The sequence below is a fragment of the Panthera uncia genome (genome assembly GCF_023721935.1).
Source record: "Panthera uncia isolate 11264 chromosome A3 unlocalized genomic scaffold, Puncia_PCG_1.0 HiC_scaffold_11, whole genome shotgun sequence".
NCBI classification, from domain to species: Eukaryota; Metazoa; Chordata; class Mammalia; order Carnivora; family Felidae; genus Panthera; species Panthera uncia.
The window spans coordinates 51,420,261-51,443,498 of record NW_026057578.1 but is presented as its reverse complement, the minus strand read 5'-3'; the positions used below and the strand labels follow the sequence as shown (position 1 = coordinate 51,443,498).

The 23,238-nt window shown below is 41.0% G+C and overlaps 1 protein-coding gene across 1 annotated transcript in view; it reads left to right on the top strand.

Annotated features, from left to right (window-relative positions):
• LOC125936876 (sulfotransferase 1C1) overlaps positions 1-21,593 on the top strand; it is a 29,109-nt gene extending 7,516 nt beyond the window's left edge. The window contains exons 3-7 of the mRNA XM_049651233.1: positions 14,343-14,440; positions 17,297-17,423; positions 18,364-18,458; positions 19,647-19,827; positions 20,061-21,593. Of these exons, the coding sequence (XP_049507190.1) occupies positions 14,343-14,440; positions 17,297-17,423; positions 18,364-18,458; positions 19,647-19,827; positions 20,061-20,173 (614 nt within the window). The 3' untranslated portion in view covers positions 20,174-21,593. The remainder of the gene's footprint in view (positions 1-14,342; positions 14,441-17,296; positions 17,424-18,363; positions 18,459-19,646; positions 19,828-20,060) is intronic.
• The last annotated feature ends 1,645 nt before the right edge of the window (positions 21,594-23,238 follow it).

Here is a 23,238-nt window from a genome sequence, read left to right as displayed (position 1 = left end):
AATATATTTGGTTTTGATATGTAGTGTTTTCTTTACATTTCATTTTACCACATTTTTCAGAATTCCTGTAATTTTACACCAGAGGCACTTAGTAGAAGTTTTTAATTTCCAGATGGAAGGGTGTTTTTTTTTGGGGGGGGGGGCTTTGTATTTAATTACTAGTTTTATTGCACTTGTGATCAAAGAGTGTTGTTTGTAGTATTCCACCTTTTTGAAAATTATTCATTTGTACTATATTATCAATTTTTACAAATATTCTGTGTGCACTTGAGAAAATACATTCTCTATTATCCACATCTAATATATTCTGTATGTTGCTTAAATCTTATATATGCTTTTTCTTTTTGTCCACTTGACTTGTCATGTACTAAGAATTAAACATCCTATTATTAGTGTATTTCTATTTTTCCTTACATCTACTGTGGTTTCTGTTTTATATAAGTGGTTATTCTGTTATTTGGTACATAAATATTCGTGATTTTTCTATTGTATTATTATAATGGAGACTTTAGCATTATAAAGTTCTTTTTTTTTTTAAGTTTATTTATTTATGCTGAGACAGAGAGAGAGCACATACAAGTACATGCACAAGGAAGGGCAGAGAGAATTCCAAGGAGGCTCTGCACTGTTAACACAGAGCTTGATGCAGGGCTCAATCCCATGAACCATGAGATCATGACCTAAGCCAAAATTAAGAGTCGGACCCTTAACTGACCAAGCCACCCAGGCACCTCCAGAGTTCCTTTCTTCTCTTATATAATGCTTTTGGGGTTGAATACTACTTTATCTGATAATATCATAATCCTTGCTTTTTTGTAGTTTCCATTTGCATTTTGTATATCTATCTACCCTTTTATTTTTACTCTTTCTTGTGTTTTAGGTGTGTCTTCTATGCTTCATATGATTGGGTTTTCTCTTATGAGCCAATTTGAACCTATTTTTATTCACTTAAGTAATCTCTGTATCCAACATGGGGCTCAAACTCACAACCCCAAGATCAAGAGTCATGTGCTCTTCCAACTGAGCCAGCCAAGCACCCCTTGAATCATCTATTTATAATAGATGATTTAATCCCACTCACATTTATTGATATGACTGATATGTTTGTTCACAATTATGTCATATATCATATGTCATATGTCAAACTAACATGAGTTTACTCCTTAGTGAGTCACAGATAAAAACCACACCAGGTAGAGCTGTCACACAAAGGAAACTTTATTTGCAGCAAATAAGGAGATCATGGGGAATAATTTCCAAAGCCATGACTCTCACAACAAGGGTAAATGGGTTCATTTTATTTAGGGTTAGGATAAATATTCAGAAAGGGGAGTTTTGTCATGTATGTTAAGGGGGAGGCATAACGTCATGCATGCGCCTTAAGGAACCATGCCTATACATACATTGCATGTTATGTTACTGAGGCCTGTGCTCCTCCTTGGGTGGAGATTTTAATATTATAATGAAGTAAAGGTAACTGTTGGTCACTCCACAGGTCACTCCATGGTCCATCTGCACAGATGTGAGTTGAGTGTTGAGCTCAAACTGGTCTGGGTGGTCTGGGCCAGTTGGAGCTCATCATCAGGGCAGTCATTATTGCTTGAGGGATAGTTTTGGTTTCCATCACAGGATGCCATGACCATTGGGTCTTTTGCCCGAGTTAAGAGATAAGCTGAAAAGAAGAGCTTGACGGAAAATGTGAGACAAATGTTGGTGGTTACAAGCAGGTGGGTAAGATCAGGTCTTGGTGTCTAGCTAGTGACAATATTGTCATGTGCAATAAGAAATATTTAGTTTCTTTCCCTATTTGTTATATCCTTTTTGTTTTTCTTTTCTTTTTAAAAAAAATGTGTGGGAGTTTTTATTTTTTTAAGTTTTTTATTTTAATTCCAATTATAGTAAACATACAGTGTTATATTAGTTCAGGTATACAATACAGTGATTCAACAATTCTATATGTTACTCTGTGCTCATCACAATAAGTGTATTTATAATCTCTTTCACCTATTTGACCCATCTCCTCATCTAGTTCCCCTCTGGTAACCATCCGTTTGTTCTCCATAGTTAAGAGTCTTTTCTTGATTTGTCTCTCTCTTTTTTTTTTTAATTTTTCTTCTGTTCATCTGTTTTGTTTCCTAAATTCCACATATGAGTGAAATTATATGGTATTTGTCTTTCTCTGGCTGACTTATTTCACTTAGCATAATACACTCTAGCTCCATCCATGTCATTACCTCATTGCAAATGGCAAGAATTCATTATTTTCTATGGCTCAGTAATATTGCATCTTCTTTATCCATTCATCTATTGATGGACACTTGGCTTCTTCCATATTTTGGCTATTGTAAATACTGATGTAATAAATATAGGGGTCCATATATCCTTTCGAATTAATGTTTTTATATTCTTTGGGTAAATGCCCAGTACTGTGATTACTATATTGTAGAGTAGCTCTGTTTTTAATTTTTTGAGGAAGCTCTATAGTGTTTTCCACAGTGATTGCACCAGTTTGTATTCCCACCAACAGTGCAAAAGGGTTCCTTTTTCTCCACATCCTCACCAACACTTGTTATTTCTTGTGTTTTTGATTTTAGCTATTCTGACAGGTGTGAGGTGATATCTCATATTTTTTTAAAATATATACATATATTTTTTAAGTTTATTTTTGAGAGAGAGAGAGAGAGAAAGAGACAGGGAGAGCATGAAAAGGGGGCAGAGAGAGATTGGGAGACACAGAATACAAAGCAGGCTCCAGGCTCTGAGCTATGAAGGTTTCAAGCCCATGAACTGCAAGATCATGACCTGAGCCAAAGTCCAACACTCAATCGACTGAACCGCTCAGGCACCCATTATTGTAGTTTTGATTTGCATTTCCCTGACGATGAGTGATGTTGAACATCTTTTCATGTGTCTGTTGGCCATCTGTAAGTCTTCCTGGAGAAATGTCTATTCATGTCTTCTGCCCAGTTTAGTGGCAAAACTTCCCACTTTAGTGGCAAGTGCCCTTGGTTTTTGTGGCATTGAATTATATATGTTCTTTATATATTTTAGATACTAACCCTTTATCAGATATATAATTTGCAAATATCTTCTCCCATTAAGTAAGGTGTCTTTTTAGTTTTGCTAATTGTTTCCTTTTCTGAGCAGAAGATTTTTATTTTGATGTGGTTCCAATAGTTTATTTTTGCTTTTATTTCCTTTGTTTCAGGAGTAATGTCTAGAAAAATGTTGCTATGGCCAATGTCAGAGAAATTACTGCCTGTGCTCTCTTCTAGGATGTTTATGGTTTCAGGTCTCACATTTAGGTCTTTCACCCATTTTTTAACTTTTATTTATTTTTGAGAAAGAGAACACAAACAGGGGAGGGACAGAGAGAGAGGAGGACAGAGGATCTGAAGGAGCTGACAGCAGCGAGCCTGATGTGGAGCTCAAACTCACAAACTGCAAGATCATAACCGAAGCTGAAGTCAAATGCTCAATTGACTGAGTCACCCAAGTGCCTTTTTCATCCAGTTTGAAGTGTATTTGTGTATGGTGTAAGAAAGTGATCCAGCTTCATTCTTCTGCATGTAGCTGTCCAAATTTCCCAACACTACTTGTTGAAGAATGAGTCTTTTTCCCATTGGATATTCTTTCCTGCTTGTTGAAGATTAACTGATCACATAATTTTGGGTTTGTTTCTGGGCTTTCTATCCTGGTCTATTGCTCTATGTGTCTATGTTTGTGTCAGTACCATAGTGTTTTGATTGCTACAACTTTGTAGTATAACTTGAAGTCCAGAATTGTGATACCTCCAGCTTTGTTGTTCTTCTTCAAGATTGTTCTATTTGGGGTCTTTTGTGGTTTTATACAAATTTTAGGATTATTTGTTGGAATAAGTGCTGTTGGTATTTTGATAGGGATTGCATTAAATGTGTAGATTACTTTGGGTAGTATGAACATTTTAACAATATTTGTTCTTCCAATCCATGAGCATGGAATGTCTTTCCATTTTTTGTGTGTCATCTTCAATTTATGTCATCAATGTTTTATAGTTTTCAGAGTACAGATCTTTCACTTCCTTGGATAACTGTATTCCTAGGTATATTATTATTTTTGATGCAATTATAAATGGGGTCACTTTCTCAATTCCTCTTTCTGGTGCTTAGTTATTATTGTATACAAATGCAATAGATTTCTGTACATTAATTTTATATCCTGTGACTCTGATGAATTTATTTATCAGTTCTAATAGTTTCTTGGTGGAGTTTTTAGGGTTTTTTTATATATAGTATCATGTCATCTGCAAATAGTTAAAGGTTTACTTCTTCCTTACCAATTTGGATGGCTTTGTGTGGGAGTTTTTCATTTTTTTTTCTTTAGGAAATTCTTAAGTTTTTTCTAGCAATTGGTTGCTTATGTATTATTATCACCTTTTATAAGTACTTAATCCTCTTTTTTCTTACTTAAGCTTTTACTACCTGATCTGCCAGTTTCAAAGGAATTTTTTATTCCCCCTGTTACTTATACAACCACCAGTAATCCTACTCTAAATTTTAAGTTGCATTCTTTCTACTTTATTAGAGCCTATAAGGTTTACATATTGTTCTTCCACCTATCCCTTCATCCCTTTTAAGTTTTAGTTCTAGTATTAAATAATGTGAAATTCTCACTATCAATCCTTGTACTAATGTTTTCCTTTTGGTTAAATCAAACTTACCCTAGTGAATTGTTCAGGAAAATACATATATATTGTATTCTGTGTGTGTTCTTGAATGTTTTAAACTGTTTTCTATAGTGTTGATACTTGAAGCACAGCTTGCCTGGATATATCTTTCATTCACACTTTCTTTCCTTAAGTTTCTTGAAAATGTTCTACTGTTTACTTGCTTTGTATGCTGTTTTTGATAGTCTGATGCCAGTTTAATTCTCTTGACTTTATGAATCATTTCATCTTTTACCTGGAGTAAGAATTGTTTTCTTTATCTTAAAATATAATAATTTTAGTTTGGTATGTTTCAGAGTTGATCAATAATAATCAACTTTTTATGATATGCATGGTTAAGAAAGTGTTGCAGAGAAGTGTTATATTTTGGCTAGCGTGGTTAAGAATACATTTTTTGGGGGCGCCTGGGTGGCTCAGTCGGTTAGGCATCTGACTTCAGCCCAGGTCATGACCTCGCAGTTTGTGAGTTCGAGCCCCGCGTCGGGCTCTGTGCTGACCGCTTGGAGCCTGGAGCCTGCTTCAGATTCTGTGTCTCCCTCTCTCTCTGCCCCTCCCCCGCTCATGCTCACACTCTCTCTGTCAAAAATAAATAAACTTAAAAAAAATTTGTTAAAAAAAAAAAAAAGAATACATTGTTTGGCTTGCCACAAAGGTAAAATGATGTCTACCACCACCAGGCAGTCAACAGAGGTTTTGCAATTGTTTTGATGGAGGCAAGTTTCTCCAGAGAAGCAGATAGCTCTTTCAGAAAAGTAGAATCTATGAGGTCTTCAGGTTCCATCAAGTGGAGGCATTTTTACAAATGGAGGCCTCTGTGCTGACAGTTACCACAGTCATTTCCTTCCTGGGGCAGAGGTGATCTCAGGGTGGGAATCCCAAGGTCAAGTAAGGTTGAAGTACATTGTCTCTCATCTTTCCCTTGGGTTGTGGCATTGCTGTCTGTAAGGCAGTCACAACTCTAATGGCAGCAAGAGCTCTTGGGCTGGGGCAGTGTTATCTGAGGCATTGCTGTGCTTGGGGATGGTGAGGCCAGGAGAGGGTGGTTTCCCAGGTGAAGATCCATGAAGGGTAGAAGTGGCTGCTGGTGTTAAATACCAAGTACATGTCCTAGAGGCCTGGCTCGGGGTGGGACTACAAGTGTGGACTCTAGTACTAGATGGGCAGACCTCATTGGGCTCCATTAGATCATCAGGGTGCACTTTGCAAAGGAGCATGCAATATCCATGACTAAACTTTGTGGGGACCACATCCATAATGCATATAGATTCTGGATACATTGGTAGGCTCACAGTAGGGATATTTTGTGGATGGCAGATGTACAATCCAGAGATAACCCCATGAAAACTATGATAGGGTGGTTAGAGCACAAACCTGCCAGCCAAGATGGGTCTGATTTGGTTATGACAGTAGGGCCATTTGGCCTGGGGTAAATATAATTTGAGGCATGGTGTAAGGATGGAATGACTCTTTTAAGCATCACTTCCATTGGCACCATTTAATATAGAAGAGATGAACTCTGGGTCAGAATTTGTGCCTGCTGAATTGACCCCTGCTACATAGAGCCTGCAACACTTGGTGCTCAGCCATCGTTCAGTACAGTTGTATACCTGGCTAATTTTGTTCCAGCTCATCTCCTGAGATAGAGTTAGGCTGGAGGGATCTACCAACAACCCTATTATCCAAGGTAGCCACAGTAAAAGAGAGCATTTGCATTTGACTAGCTTGTGGGGTGTCCTTCAGGGAAAGCAATCTGGATAGCAACAAAAGGAGGAGCATGTTTGCTTAGGAGCAAGAGGTCATTTACCTCTTCATCTAAGGTGGGGTAGAGACCTGGCCTGCATCCACTGACACCCACCATTGGATTCTATGGTTCTTTTGGGGCTTCATTTCTTAATGTGACTGGCATCCACTGGGCAGAATACCTTTTTCTTCTCTCTGAGATCCACAATCCCACTAGTTGACCCTGAAGCCATAATTTCAATCTCCCACAAAACTTTCTATGAATTTGCTTTAATTAACCTGCCTTAAAACCAGAATATTGAGCAAGGCCAGTGTTCTTAGCTTTGTGGCTAATACTGGACCATCATCCATGCCAAAGAAATTGGTATAATCATGATCTCTAAGCAATTTGGTAGGGTTTGTTCCATTGAGCTCTCTATTAGAAGAGGGTCATATTGTACAATCCACCCCTGATGAGGTTGCCAGCATATGGATGACAGTGAGACAATGGAAAGATCACAATGGTGAGGGAAGCATTCATCCAGTGAACAGAAGTGAATGACATCCTCCTTGATGTCAGAGGAGTCAGGGTTCCCTGTCAGTACCAGAAAGGGGTTTTTGGAGAAGATGTATTTGGTGTGGGGGTAGGAAGAGCTGAGAGCCAGGAATCAAGCAGTATTAGAGCCACGGGGAAAATTTCTGTCCACTTGGGGCCTCCCTTCTGTTTAAAATCTGAGAAGCATGTCTCTGAAGGCCATTGTTCCTCTCCATACGTCCACCTGCTTGGGGTCAGTGAGCTAGGCAGAAATTCCACAAGATTCCATGTTCCAGAGCCCATTATTGAACTGCTTGGGAGGTGGAAGGCTATCTTGATCTGAATCTGTAATGTCTGGTGGGTGTAAGGGGACAAGCACATATCTGGTTAAGGAGGATATTGAGCAATAGGAAGCAGTGTTTCTGGAGAGAACAGCCTGTAGGCATCCTGAGAAGGTATTGATGATGGTGTTCACATACCCACTAGCTCCAGCAGAGGGCAGCAGCAGTCTGATACAACAAATTTGCCATCACAAGTTGTCACACTGACCTGATAATCTTCCAGAGTTTTGTTTGGGGACAAAGGAGCAATCAATTATCTACCACCAGTTTGGATAGAGCAAGGGTGAAAAGGATTCCACGCCTATTTCCCCAATCAGTGAGTGTTGTTGCTCCCCTGTGGCCTGAAATAGGGGTCTGCTCTTCTGGTGGGCATGGCATCTCTGGAGGAATAGTTATATGGTGGTTATGTCTGGAATGTTATTGGAATGTTGGAACAAGGAGTCTGCAATGTTATTAGAATGTGCTTCTGCTGTTTGTTGGCATTTGTACGCAGACATGAGTGACTATAATTGGCATATGTGAATTGGCTCTCCCTCTCCAAATGGAGACACCCAGAGACATTGAATTATCCTTTTGCCATTATCCAGACCAGACTGAGAGCCCACTGGCTAAGAGCTCAGGAGTCAGTAAAAATATATGCCCTTGGGAGTCTCACTTTGTGGTCTGTTGTGGAACCAAGCACACTGCCACCAACCCTGCCATCTGGGCCAAGCCAGGAGTGGCCTTCTTGACTAGGGATGACCACTGCAGCCTTCTGGTGGGCAGCATTGTGTATGATGGCAGCACTGCTGTATGTGAAGAACACTCACTCCCTTTCCATGCCAGACAACTGGTCCCAGGGAGCTTCTCAAAATGCTATAGGGGCCAACATTGGGGTTGCCACCAGTTGCCTTCATTAATAGTAAGCAAGAGGCTGAGCTTTGAGGAGCCACACCCTCCTGTAATCTGGAAAGGCCCTTGACATCAGATTGAGCTTTTTTAAAGGTACCATTTTCACTTTAACAATGAGGTCTCAGGACCATGCTGAACCTTTGCTGGGTTGAATTGCTAACCCAATGAAGGATGGGGACTTTTTGCAAATCAGGGTGGGCTATGAATGCCTTTTTTCCCAAAAGGGCCCAGTGGACTTCCAAAATTTCATGCTCAAGTGGCATGTGCTAAGCTGCTGTCTGGGGCAGATCTTTGATCCAGGTCCCATGGACAGTCAGATAAAGCCATGCTTAGTCCCAAGACTCCACAAGGCCTAATCAAATATCTCCACTGATTCAACTCAAAAGCCTGAGCCCAGAGAGACTAAGGACAGGACCTGCTGTATGGCTTGCTGGGCCAGATGCAAGACAGTTTGGTGAGGTTCTCCCAAATGGAAAGAAGCTGGATTGCATCTAACAACACAAATAGGTTTTAGTAAAATGGTAAATGTAGAATGTGTTGCCCCCAAAAAATGAAGACACCTGATATGTGTTTTGCCTGCTATAATGTAACAGGAGGCTTAATTATAAGGAGTTAATGTTTTATAGTGAGAGAAACTTCACAGTCCACAGCTGCCACATTATGTCTAGAAACTTGAAAGAAGTGGCTGGTCCTTGGATCTTATGCAAGGTAATGGCCCATCCTCTCTGCTATAAATACATTACTAAGTGTAAGTCTCCTGGATGGCATCCTCAAAAGGTTCCAAAGGGACAATGTCACTTATATAATATCAAAGGCTACAGTGGGTTAATTGGAGTGAATTTAAATCTTGTCTGCATTGGTTATATGCAAAAGCAGGGTGCTTAAATGTTTAAATAACCCATGGGCACCCAAGTAAAGGTTCAAAATGCCCTTGAAACGGAAAGCAAATTGAAGTTGTGAGTCTTCCATTATCAGGATCAAGTGAAACACGTTGGCTAGATCTAGGACATCAAAGTAAGGACCGCATGCTTTTTGGATGTCATCTACCATGTCTATAATACTGGGAATGGGAAACTTAATGACAGAAACCTGTGCATTTAAGTTTTGATAGTCAATTGTGGTTTTTTAAGTATTTCTTTTTTTTAAGTTTATTAATTTTGAGAGAGAAGGGGAGAGGTGAACGGGGGTCGGGGGGACAGAGATAGAGGGAGAAAGAGATTCCCAAGCGGGCTCCACACAGCACAGAGCCCAACGTGGGGATCAGTCTTACAAACTATGAGATAATGACATGAGCTGAAACCAAGAGTCAGACACTTAACTGATTGAGCCACAAGGCATACCCCCCCCCTCCAATAATAGTCAATAGTTAATCTCCATTAACTGGTAGCCAGTTTTCACACTGACCAGGCCAGGCTATTAAAGTGTGAGATGGGGGGCCTACTGACCCCAATTCAAGTATATCTCTAATGACAGACCTTAAGTCCTGTGTACTCAGTCAATAATGTGGTGTATTTAGTTTTTTTCCTGGAGGAGGAAATTGGGCAGGTTATTGTCTGGCACCTTTTATGAGAAATCCAGGAATTTGGGTTTATTCTACTAGGCATGTCATGAAGTAAGTGCATGCAAACCTATAATAGGGAAAAAGAGAGCCAGGGAGGCCACCACCACTGGCAACTGGTTTGGAAAGCCATAGCCAGCTTTCCTTGTACTCCCTTTGTGGTTTTATTGGCTCTGACATGTAGGCTGTAGGAGATTATTTGAGAAATTTAGAAGGATTACCTGGGATTTCTATGACTTGGGCTATGGTGTTTGACAAAGAAAAGAATGTCAGGTTACTGCCTTAGTCCCTGTGGACTACTGAGTCATGAATAGGCAATTATTCCCAGGAGGTGACAAGTTCCATGAGCCATTCAGTTCTAGGGTAATGCTCTGGGGGTTTGTCAGGCCCACAGGTCAGTGATGTTCTTTGAGGCAGAGGGAGCTTTGAGACCCCCTAAAGTCATCTGGGCCATTGAGATTGGGGTCTTTTTCAAAATGAACATGAGTTTTTGAGAGGAGCTTGCACCATAACTGTCCAGATATGAGATCTGGACCCCCAGCTGGCAGAGTGTCTCCCTCATGAAGGAAGAACTGTCAAGTCTATTCCCAGCATGGCCTCCAGAATATTATGGGAGGTCCTCTTAAAATGAAGTTTGGTCCTGTCATTTGGTGGAGGCTCCCTGCAAGAAGAATTCTTTGGATTCATAATCAATTGGGACTTCCTCAGACTGGAGATGAAATCCAGGTCATCTGGATAGGTTGCTATATTCAAAGGAGTGATATACCCACAGGACCATATCAATCATACAGGAAAGGAGTTGGGCCTCATTGAATATCTTCCACTGGCTTTGAATCTTTGCAGTAATAACTATGATAAAAGGGTAAACTTCACAACAAACCTTGAAAATCCAAGTAAGCAGAGAGTTGGATTTGCCCTCTATATCTTTGGGGCTTGTGCCTTTGGGTTTGGATTCTCCCTTGTTATTAGAAATCCCAGTTAGGACATGGAAACAATCTGTGGCTGCAGTTTTTGCTTTAATTCTGGTTGAATTAGTCCTGGGGTAGTCTCTTATGGGTTGGGGGTTGGGTCATCTGTGTCTGTCCAGAATTTGGACTTTTAAGAAGTTATCCATTTGGGGCTTCTTGTAAATACTAACTAGTTGACTCATGTCTGTGAGTTGAGTAATAATAGCTCAGAGTCCGTATTAAACACTCTCAACAGCCAGTCAGCCCCTTTTCCTTCCTCCTGCTCTACAGTCCTTTCAGATATTTTTAATCTTGAGATGTGTAAAGCTTCAAATTTCAGTTTCTAATTCTCTATTACCCACCACTGATTTGACTTTCTGAATCCTCACTGGAAAAATCTGTGGTAGACGTCCCCAGTGGCCAATACCTGCTGCTTCCCTCTCCAGGGTGTCCCAATTGACTTCACTGGGTTTAGTGTCAGTCTCCATCAGACCAGCAGTGGCAGACTCATTAGGGCTGGCCCCAGGTCCCTAGAGTATAGAACCAGTCCCTTGGTCTGTTGGTACACCACAACACTGAGCAGTGCCCACAGCACCTCTATGAGTGTTTTCCATTTAGTACAGAGCTTGCTAATTTCCTCAGACAGTTTTAGTTGATGCAGGCACCAGGTGCTCAAGTCATTTGTACTTGGCTATTAGATTTTGTGCCCCTATACACCAGGAGTGGGACCCCTGATACCGCATAGGGTCAGGGGACAAACTGCCACAGCAACAAGGTATGCAGTGACAGAGGGACTGTGGGACCCAGCCACTCTTGCCTTTTTGAGGGGCCATTACCTCCCCAGTGAGGACATCCCTATCATCCAAGTTATAACTTAGAGTCCTAGTACATCCCATAAGCACCGCCAATCAGAGACAGGGAGTGTCCCTCTCCTCTTAGGGGCACTGCACATTTATCTGGCCCTATGTGTGAGCCGGGTGTGCAACTCACATATTCTCTTCTGTTAACTAAGGGCAACAGGATATTGCTAAAATCTTAGCCAGTTGCCCCTAACAGTCAGCATCTGGGTCTGTACTACAAGCTGAGAAACATGCTCAAAGTCTAACAGCCACTGAGGGTAACCCTTGGGCATTAATAAGTGGGAAATACATCCATGGCCCCTCAAACCAGCTCTGATTAGCAATACTCTCAAGGTTTGGGAGAATTATCATTGCTTTTTTTGTAACTTGCACTTTTGGGATGGAAACTTGGTGCAGCTCTCTGAAAAGGCAGTATGCAGTAGGGCAAAACAGTGCAACCAAACTCCAGTAGGCAGTGGATTCCTCCCCCATGGAATTATGCACATGATAAAGCCCATCAGTAAGCCATTGAAACTAAAATGCATTTCTTATTATCAAAAGCAAGCTGATTTAGTCCATCCTACTTGTGAACCTAATTGTGACTTTGTTAAATTAACATTTGGTGGTCTGGTGAGCCTCAGTTCAAGGAAAGACCATAAGGAATCGAAATAGCACTGTCCACTACTCCTTGGTCCTGGAGGAAGTGCAGGGCATGCCTTGAGTGACCAAATGAGAGGTCAAGGCAGGATGCTGGTAGAGAGATGGGACCTGGGGCACATGCACTTATTAAGGTCCATAAGTGGAAAGCTTTGGGGCTTCTGGGCTAAGTCCAGAACAGTCAATCCAAACCAAAAGGAGCAGGGTTTTGGTAGGCTCTACAGGGGTCTTATCTAAAGGGGTGCTCCCAGGGAAGGCCTTGGGAGGTAACAGACACTGTTGATCTCAGGGCCATTGGGTAGTCTCTGCAGACTGTTATGCAGCTGGGGCGTGAACTGGCATGCTCAAGGCCCCTGTAGGCTGCTTGGCCACCCAGAATGGATTACGAGACATTATGGAATAGTTTAGCTAAAATCTCAACAAATTCAAGTCTTCTTTTCAAGAAAGTTTGTTCATATTATAAGTTTAAATATTAGTTCTATTCCACCATTTTCATTTTCTTTTCAGGAACTGCAGTTTATACCAACGTTAGAGCTGCCAGGCTTGTCTTCCAAATCAGACACTTTCTCTCTGACCCTTTTTACTTGTTTATTTACCCCATCGTCCATCTCTTGGTTACCTTCTTGCTTTTCTTCAACATCCTTTTTTAAATTTCCTTTCAAACCTATCCTTCATTGTCAACCTTATGATTTAATCTTCCCTTCTTATGTTATTGTGCTTTTTCTTTTCTCAGTTCCATAAAATCTTTTCTCATTTATCCCCTTTTCTTTTTTATATATTTTATTTTATTTTATTTTATTTTATTTTTATAAATAAATTTTGTCTATTTCATTTCCTAATTTTTATATTTCTGAGTTGTTTGTTCCTTTTCCCAAACGTTTGTTTTGGATATTTAATCAAGATTGGAGTATTGTATCACAATTTTGTTTAGGATTGTAGTTGGTTTTGAGGGGAGAATTTTCATCAGGTTAAAGGCTTTGATTTGCCTTTTCTGGTTTTCATAGCAGTTTTGTATTCATGAGATCTGCTTTTTTATGTTTGTATTCATTTTATTGTCATAATTTCTAGTTTGAAAGCACCCTCTTCTGTCCATTCTGCCCTCTACTGTGCAGTTTTGTTCATGGACAACATTGGTGGTTGGTGGGGAGGAAGAATTGGCATGCTGTTTCTTTCATTTCTGCAGGATCTTTATTTTTCTTTCTTTTACTTCCTTATTTCCCATCACTGCCAGGTCTCCAGGGGGTGCCTCCTCCTTCTGATTCTCCACTAGAAGCTGTGCTTCTCCAACCAAGTCTGCCTCTCTGCCTCAGTGACAAGCCCCCTCCCTGAGACTGGTACTCTGTGTGGCCAAATCCCAGCCTATATTTGGTATTTTAACACTCAGGATTGGACATTCTGTTTCCAAGGAGGATTTGGTTGTGATTTATCTAATTGTTCCTTGCCTCTCTGGTGCTTTTCACAAAGTCTCTTGAGCCCCTCCTCCCCCCACTCCATTGGCTTTCCACACCAAAGACTAACTGATTTCCAGCCCTGGCTGTCATAGTTACTAACTTGGAGAAATTACTGAAATTACTTGACTACTGTAAGGCTCAATTTTTCATCTGAAAATACATCCTAGCACAGAGACCAGTGTGGTGTTTAGATAATGGCTGTTGCAGTTCTTGGCCTGGAAAGTAAAGGTTGGAAGAAAGATCAATGGAACAGCTTGTGTTGTAGAGCTGGCCAGTAATTCACCTACATCAAGAGGGACACCAGCTCTTCTCCAGCTGCTTTAATCTACTCTCCATTGCAGTAATAGAAAACTCCAAAGGACAAAATATCCAAGTGCTTGTTGGGGTCATAGTTATCACCATCCTCAGACCTCCCAAAGCATCTTCATCTTCCCACACAAGTACAACCAATCCATCAAATAAGAAGAGTAATGTTGCCTTCCTTGGTGGTTTCCAGTATCTCATCAGTGATTTCCTCTACCTGAATGAATGGTAGAGGTGTCACCAGGAGGGAAGCATTTAGACATGTAAAACCATAATTTTAGGCCAAGACAACTATTTGGTAAATCTCATTCTAGATATTTAACAAAACAATAATATTGAATTCAGGGGGCTGATGATGAAAAATGTTCAAGGAAATGGTGTGGCCTTCTTTCCCAGGTCTAGATCTGGCCGAAAAAATGCCTTCTCCTAGAACTATGAAGACTCACCTTCCTGTTCAGTTGCTGCCACCTTCCTTCTGGAAAGAAAATTCAAAGGTAGGAAAATCCAACTCTTCAAGCCCAGTTTTGTTCATATGGACAAACACTATCTCTATCTAAGTGGAAACAATCAAAGATGTTGAAAGATAAATAACCAATGAAGGTATAAAGCAGATGGTGTCCTTACCTCCACATTCCCACATACTCCACCCTGAATCCAACTTTCTTTCAAAATATTATTTCTGGGTATATACTAGGAAGTTTTCATACAAAATCATTCTGATTAGCTGCCAGTGAAGCCACATCCAAAGACAACAAGTTGTGAAACAAAGCACATATTTCCTGAAGAAGGCTTTTATCTTAGTTTGAATCATCTAAGAAGCAAAAGCCAAGGCATAAAAGTGATTTATTTAGGGAAAACTTGTGAAGGGAAAGGTAGAGCAATACAAAGAAGGATGAACAACCATAAGATCATGATACTACATTGACAACCCTTACAGAATATCTTGTGGAGCAAGCTCCCAGGAACTGTTATAACACTATGTCCTCCGTTTTCAAAATTTTTCATTTATTTTGACCTTCCAAATTCAGGATCAATGTGTAATGTACAGCAAAATGCTAGTGTTGCTTTTTGATATATGCTTCATCAGTGAGTCTTAAAGTCAATGAAATATGGAATATAAGCAAAATACGGACTTATAAATTTGCAGTGAAAAGTGTAACCATCCAGCAGAATCAAAATGTTTGTATCAACTAGACCAGAACATCATCTCCTTGCAGGCAAGCTACTTTAGAAACCCAGACTGAACCCTTACCAAGAAAACCATAAGGGTCAAGTCTGTTTAGTCAAGACAATTTCCCCTATGTGTGGTGCTCAGATACACAGGGCAAGTGATTGCTTTTGACTCTTTTTTTTTTTTCTGGGCTTCCATGAGTCACCAGCTCTTCATCTTGCCCATCTCCCATCTCCAAACAAGGTACAATACAATTGAATAAGATTCCACATTCCAATATGCTATCCCATTCATTACCTGCTTCTCTGAGATTACACCCAGGTCATTTTGATTTGTGAAAACTTCCTGCTTTGTTCCCACAGGTAGATAACTCATGTGACTCTTGATGCTCAACAAGCAATATTATTTCCAAATGGTATTATAGATTCAATGTGAGAAGACACAATAGCATTTTGTTAGTCATCATACTAGCACCTTCTTTTTATAAAAATCAGGCCTTCTAAAAATGTAAAAATCTCAATGATGGCACCTCCTTTTATTTGTTTAGAATTGTGGATTACTTGAGCAGGAAGTGACATTAGAGAGTTTAGGCCAAGATTTTCATTTTATGATGCAGTTGTAAGCTAAATAGCCATCCCCTAAAGATATCCATGTCCTAATCAACAGAACCTGTGAATGCTACCTTATATGGTAAAATGAAATTTGCAGATTTGATTAAGTTGGGGATCTTGAGATTCGAAGATTATCCTAGATTAATAGGTGGGCCCTAAATATCATCAAAAGGATTCTTAGAAGAGGGAGACAAGAAGATCAAAGTAAAAAGTAGGAGATGTGAAAAGTGAAGCCAGGGATTGGGTCAAGAGCCAAGGAATGCAAGTGGCCTTTGAGGGCTAGCAACAGCAAGTGAAGGGATTCTCCCTTACTGCCACCAAAGGGACCAGCCCTGCCAACAGCTTGACCTGAGCCCAGTGAAATCTAGCCTCTAGAACCATAAGAGAATGAATCTCTTATTGTTTAAGCCAGTACATTTGTTACAGCAGCCATGAGGGATTCACACAGATAAGTCAGCAGGCTCTCAGGAAATGTCATGGACATTAGGTCATATCCAGTCATCAGACTCCTGCCACAAGCACACTGGATATGTTCCCCATCTAGCACAGACTGCCCCTTCACAATTACTCAAGTTTACAAAAAGGCAGTAACCAACACCAGCATTAAGAAATGTATTTACATTATAAGATGGTGCAACTGTGTCACACTTTTTGGTTCCCTACATGCTTTCACAAATATCAGAGAAAAATCAAGCAGTAGGAAAAGAGGCAGAGAAACATGTTGGGTCTGTGCTCCTCTAAGACAGCAGTGGGGGAAAGGCAGCTGGGAAAGCAAGAGCCTGGGGAGATTGGCTGAGAGAGAAATACCACTGGGTGAATGGTTGTGTTGGACACAGAAATTCTGTTCAGTAAGTGAGACATGGGAAAATGCTTGTGACACCATTAATGTGCTCCTCCTCTCTGGCTCTGCTGAGAATGCACACAGCAGCACAGGTGGGCATTAGAGCCTGGACAGTGAGTGGGAGAAAGGGAACCACAGGACACAAAGCAAAGAGGTGAGATCTCCCCGGCCAAACCACACCCCTGCTTTTCCAATGAAAAGAATCATCACAAGCAGCTCCAAAGGGAGACTTAGCACTGCCGTCAAAGGTCCTGCAATCTTATCACAAATGAAAAGTAGGAGTGATAACATTAATCTATAAAGCTGCAGTTCATGCACAGATGAGACCAAATGGCTGACTGCATTAGCTACCCCCATACAATAACCTAGAGTCCTCACTTAGTGCAAGCCAAGGAGGACCGACCTTACACACTGGAAAAAAACACAGGGGCCTCTTTAGCCTCCAGGAATATCATAGTTAGGGTGACCATAGTATTTATCAGGCAAACCAGGGTACCTTTAAGAAAAGGAGGGATGCTCCTAATCATTATCTGAAACCACAGATATATGTTGGAACTCTGGACAAACCAGAAAATGTGGTCATCCCGATCACAGAAAAGGCACACACGTTCAGATACTCAAATGGGATAGTCTAAGATTCTTCTAATACTAAGGTCCTCTGCATCAAGCAATAATATTTCTGTGTTTTGTTTTCTCTCTGTCTCAATCACTTGCTGGCTGATTTCAGATTATCTATGTGGCTAGAAATGCAAAAGACACCGTGGTGTCCTACTACCATTTCTCAAGAATGGCTGCATTACTACCTAACCCTGGTACATGGGAGGAGTTTGTTGAGGCATTCAAAGCTGGTAAAGGTAAGTGAAAGGAAATTGTGGGTGCATGTGTCCTTATTCATTCATGTTTCCTTGTTCACTACTGACTTCAGAAAGGATGGGTTTTCAGTGAATGATTGTAGTCATCAAGGTCATAGGAGGGTGTGATGGCACATTCAAACTGGATCATTTGGGGAGAATTTAACCAAGAGACTATTTAGAAAGCTACGGGCAGAGTTTAAAGAAACAAACAGGTGATAATACAGTGCTCTTGGGTGAGTACGAGCAGGGAGCCATTGCCCCCTGGAAAAAGGACAGGGCCCCTTAACAGGAGCTGAAGCCTTCATTAAGGGAAACAGACCACAACAGTGAGCCAACAGGAAGAGCATCAGGGAAATAAACATACCTTCCCTACTCTCCTTTACCCCCAAAAGCCTCTGAGTACCTTTTCCTGGCAAAGCCCAGGTGGAAGTCTGAGCACAAAGAAGGCATCGACGCAGTCCCTAGAGGTCAACCTCACAGGGTGGAGGAGGGTGCAGAGTGGATTTGGCAGGGCCAACAGAAGACACCCAGTGCACCTCTCTTCCTCTCATTCACCATTACAGAGAGTAAAGGTGCCCAAATATCTGGTAATTATAGATTTTTCAGAATGAAAATCAGCCTACTAGGATACAATGTTTATTGTGTAACACTAATCTAGGCATCATGTAGTGATGCAAAAGAAAGAAAGATTATGACTCCTGGCAACTACACAGTATCTAATGTGCTATTAAGTTCCAGAGAAGAAATATAAAACCAAGGAATCCAGAATACTTCTTATCATCTCCTTAAATATTAAAAAAAACTGTCTTCTGCAAATAAGAATTCTGTCCAGGGTCTTTGTCTTCTTTGCCTTTTTCCCTTTTATTTGAGACATCCATGCTCATTTTATAAGTTTCAAGTTGATATTGATGCCCCCCCACTTCTCTCTTGTTCCCTCCAGTGCTATGGGGCTCCTGGTATGACCATGTGAAGGGATGGTGGGATGCAAAAGACCAACACCGTATTCTCTACATCTTCTATGAGGACATGAAGGAGGTGAGGGGCAGTGCAGTCTACCATATTCTCCAGGGCAGCAAACCACAGTCGTGATCCTGTTTGTGGGCTTGCCCACAGGAAAGCCTTCAGTGCAAGTCCTTTCTCTCCATGACACTCTTCTTGACTCAGTTTTACCCTTGAAAGTTCTAACTACTTTTCTGCTCTTCTCAATTTTCTTTGCTTCAGTTCACAGTTTCTGGAAGATCCTTCCTCCTCAGGAAATATCACATGTCTTTATAGTTGAATTAATTCTGACACTCATGAACCATGTCTTCACCTACAAAGTGGGTATCATCTCATTTTGTATCTCATGAAATTATTATAAGGATTTATAAGATCACATATGCAAAGTGCCTAGTTGTGTTCAGTGAACATGCAGGGAGAGTTTCCTTCTCCCTCTTCCACACCCCAGGCCCACATCACAAACTGAAGTTTAATCATTGGCAGGACTGGCTTCACATATTGGGACAGAGGACGGATTTTTCCATTTCAAATCATTGTGTATGAGAGGCATGACAAAATCACTCTCAGGACCCCAGGGTTAGTGTCCTAGAATTAAACTACTTCTTGTGCCAATGGTGAGAAATCTAATCAAAAGCTATAGCTCCTTTTCTGCAACTCTTTGATCAAAGAACCAGTGCACAAGAACTCACATTTCTGTATCAAATTGAGATTCCTTTGTATTCATCCCCTTACTGACCTTCTATTAAATTCACAGACTTTTTGTCATCTTTTATAGCTCAAATACTAAATTTGGTCATACCATGACTCACCTGCAACATTTTTTCTCCTTTATACAACTTTTCCTCATCTCTACCAGGAAACATAATTGCTGCTTTCAACAAATCTCATGGATCTCTCTCTCTCAATCTTTCTCTCTGTGTATGTGTGTGTGTGTGTGTGTGTGTGTGTGTGTGTGTACAGCATGTTTTCTGGGCCAGTTCTTACAGTTAGTTATGTCTACATTCATCTCCCTATTGCAGCATGAGCCTCCTGAGGGCAGGAACAGCTCTCATTTTTGTGTCTTGGCAGCACCTTTGCACATAGTCGTCACCTGAGGGATGTTTATTGAATATATTTGAACTGATCCCTTAACTCATTTCTCCCCAAACACTGTTTGTCCACACAGAATGTCATCCTTAATGGAAAACTCAAATTATTTGCTTTGTATAACTATTCTACATACAGGACCCAAAGCGGGAAATTCAGAAGATTTTGAAGTTCTTGGAGAAAGAAATACCAGAGGAAATTCTGAATAAAATCATCTATCACACCTCCTTTGATGTAATGAAGCACAACCCAATGGCCAACTACACCACTTTGCCTATCAGCTTCCTGGACCACTCTATCTCCCCTTTTATGAGGAAAGGTACGTTAAGACTCATATTCTCAGATGCCAGATTGGACGCTGTGGTCCCCATGCTCTGCTTAGATTTTCCAGTAATGTTTCTTGCCCCATTATGCATTCTTGTCAGTGACACTACATAATTTTTCAGAGGAAAACTTCCTTTTTTTTCCCACTCTTATCCTGGTTCCAAGGGTGTGTGCTCACTCCACCCTGTACTCTTGTGTGGTAATCACTGAAACTTTGCTCCATTTCAGGGATGCCTGGGGACTGGAAGAGCCATTTCACTGTGACCCAGAATGAAGAATTTGACAAGGACTACCAGAAGAAGATGGCAGGGAGCACCCTGACCTTCCGCACAGAGATCTGAGGGCAACAGGGGAGCCCATCAGTCAAGGACCTCCTTCCTAGATTTTAGACACTTGAGCCTCATAATCAAGAATACTTAAACTTTAATCCTGAGCTTTCCTACACTCTCAGAAATTCTATGCCACTGTGATATACTTCATCCAAATGCAACCAAATCTTGGGTAGAAATTTAAAATTAAATTACATGATCATTCACATAGACACCCACCACATGATGGTGTGCTTATCTGCAAACCCGTGATATAACCCAATCACTATCTCACAATAGCCTGGCTCCCTGGATGCAAAATTCATTAAAAGAGAGAAATAGAGTAGAGTAGAACTTCAACATAAGATAAAGTGAGTGAGAAGCAGAGAAGGAGAAGGTGAACACTATGGAGAATGTGAAAAGGGAACCAGGTTTTATCCTTAACCATCAACAACGAGACACAGAGGATGGCCCAGCTCTTGGAAGTATTAGGTTATGAGGTGCAGAAGGTAAAAACAAGGGAAGCCAGTGAACTGTGCCTGACTCAGGAGGTCTCAGGCTGGACATGAAGAAAGGCCAGAAAGGAATGGGTGATAAGCAGCACAAGAAACAGAAACAGATGCAGTTCACTTTTGAGACCAACACAAGGCAGACAGGCAGAAAACAATATATATTTCAGATGGGCTTTTTAGAGAGAAATGGAGGAAAAATCTTCAAATTAGCCCCCCTCCCTCAAAGAAAATAAAATACCAGCACCACATGCACTTTAAGAAAATCTTGAGTATCACATCTCTGGAAGGATCATCTTTCATGCTTCTTAAAAAGAAGCTCTAAGCCAAATGGTCAATATTGATAAATTATTCAGCTACACATGTAATTATGTTCTGCCTCTTTTTTTCATTAAAACCTGTCTCAAGAAAGTGTCTAGCATCATTTACACAAGTAGTGTGAATATCAATGTATTATTTTAAAAGGATGTCAGGAAGGTACAGTTTGTGGGAGTACTGCATTCCTATGCCACTAAATCATAATATAGAGAATATTATCAACTCTGTGCAGGAACAAAAGAAGCCCCATTTGCATTCTTTCATCGTCATACTTTCTAAGCATGAAAATCATTAACCACATGGCAAATAATCCAGTACAGTATTTGTGCAGTGCCAAGCTGCTCTGAGGAAATACATGGTGAAGTGAACCAGCATGATTGAATAGTAAATACATTTTTTATCAGTGAACACCCACACCACATTCCCAGCTCACATTCTAAGAGCTACCTAAAAATATAGACAGCAGACTGCTAAAACTCCCTTTCTGTACACAGTATGACCTGGGCAAATAAAGGGAATATCTGTAATGCGTCTGGAGTTCACAAATTGGGAAAATGTGCAGCTATTCTTTTATGAATTGTAAGATTCTTTTTACTTTCATTATAAAAATAAATTCCATTCTTGTATTCTCCATCAGTTTCAGTTGCAGAGTATTCATGGATTTCTCTCTCACGTTCTGATATATGCTTTAAAACAATACTTGGAGTACTAACAAGAAGTAATGGCTTCATTCAATTTTAGTTAGTTAGCTACCTGGTTAGTTATTTTGAGAAGGGGGCAGGGAGGGCAGAGAGAGAGAGATAGAATCCCAAGCAGGCTCCATGCTGTCAGCAGAGCCCAAAGTGGGGCTCTATCTCATGAATCACATCTGAAATCAAGAGTCTGAGGCTTAACTGACTGAGCCACTCAGGTGTCCCAGGCTTCATTCAATTTTAAGTCTTTAGTCCCAGCTCTATAAAATGATGATGATGGAGAAGGTGACTATCCACGTATCCAGGGCAATATAATATCCTTCTAATCACATATTACATATTTACGCACACACACACACACACACACACACATTCCTCTATATACTGTGGTCGTGTAAGATGATATTGTAAATATTCATGCCTAAGGGATTTGGAGCCATGCACTTAGGAGAGAAAAACAGAGTAATGGGAAATGGAACTGAGCTTGGAATCCTGAAACCAGAATAAGAGGTTGAGGAATCCGGTCACACTGCCCAAAGACTTCACTGGTGATGAGATGACTAAGAATCAACAGGTGGGACCCAGCAGAGCTAAGTGAACTCATGTCCCTGCTCCTGGCCAGGCCCATTTTTTAGCACATTCCTGGAGCTGGAGCATATTGCCTGCACCTCCTCCAGGCTGTAATTCGGTTCATCTGGGCACTCAGAACACTGCCATCACAACCTGGGGTTCTGGGGATCCTTTCTGATTATCTAACAAATACCAAAACCTTCCTAACTGGCATGTTTAGAAAAAGAAAACCTGGGCGCCTGGGTGGCGCAGTCGGTTAAGCGTCCGACTTCAGCCAGGTCACGATCTCGCGGTCCGTGAGTTCGAGCCCCGCGTCGGGCTCTGGGCTGATGGCTCGGAGCCTGGAGCCTGTTTCCGATTCTGTGTCTCCCTCTCTCTCTGCCCCTCCCCCGTTCATGCTTTGTCTCTCTCTGTCCCAAAAATAAATAAAAAAACATTGAAAAAAAAAAATTTAAAAAAAAAGAAAAAGAAAACCAAGGCTTAGTGGAAATATGGTTAGAAAGGCAGTTTTTCCCTAGTAGAACGCTGGGATCAGAGTGTCTTTGTCATGGAAAAGTCTGTAAGTGTGAGGTAGCCCTGAGCAGAAGCTCCCCTTTCCCAAAATAGTGTAGCCTTCTTGGTCCCTCCGTCCTTCCAAGCCATCTGTTGTCCCAGGCTCCTGGGCCCTTCTTTTGATCTTTGGTATTCTATGGGTTTCCCATCCTAACATACCCAAGCCCATTGCCTACCCTTGGAGAAGAGGATCTCATTCCCCACCCTGCATCCACCAGTCTTCTGTCCCTTACCCATCTCACTCATAATAAACCTGTGTGGGGTTTGCTGGTAAAGAAACTTCAAAACATCCATCTGCGTCAAACTTAGTCCACATAATCTGGAATATTCTGAATTCAAGTATGTGAAATGGTAATAACAAATGATGGAGAGGGGCACCTGGGTGGCTCAATCTGTTAAGTGTCTGACTCTTCATACCAGCTCAGGTCAGGACCTCATGGTTTATGGGTTAAAGCCC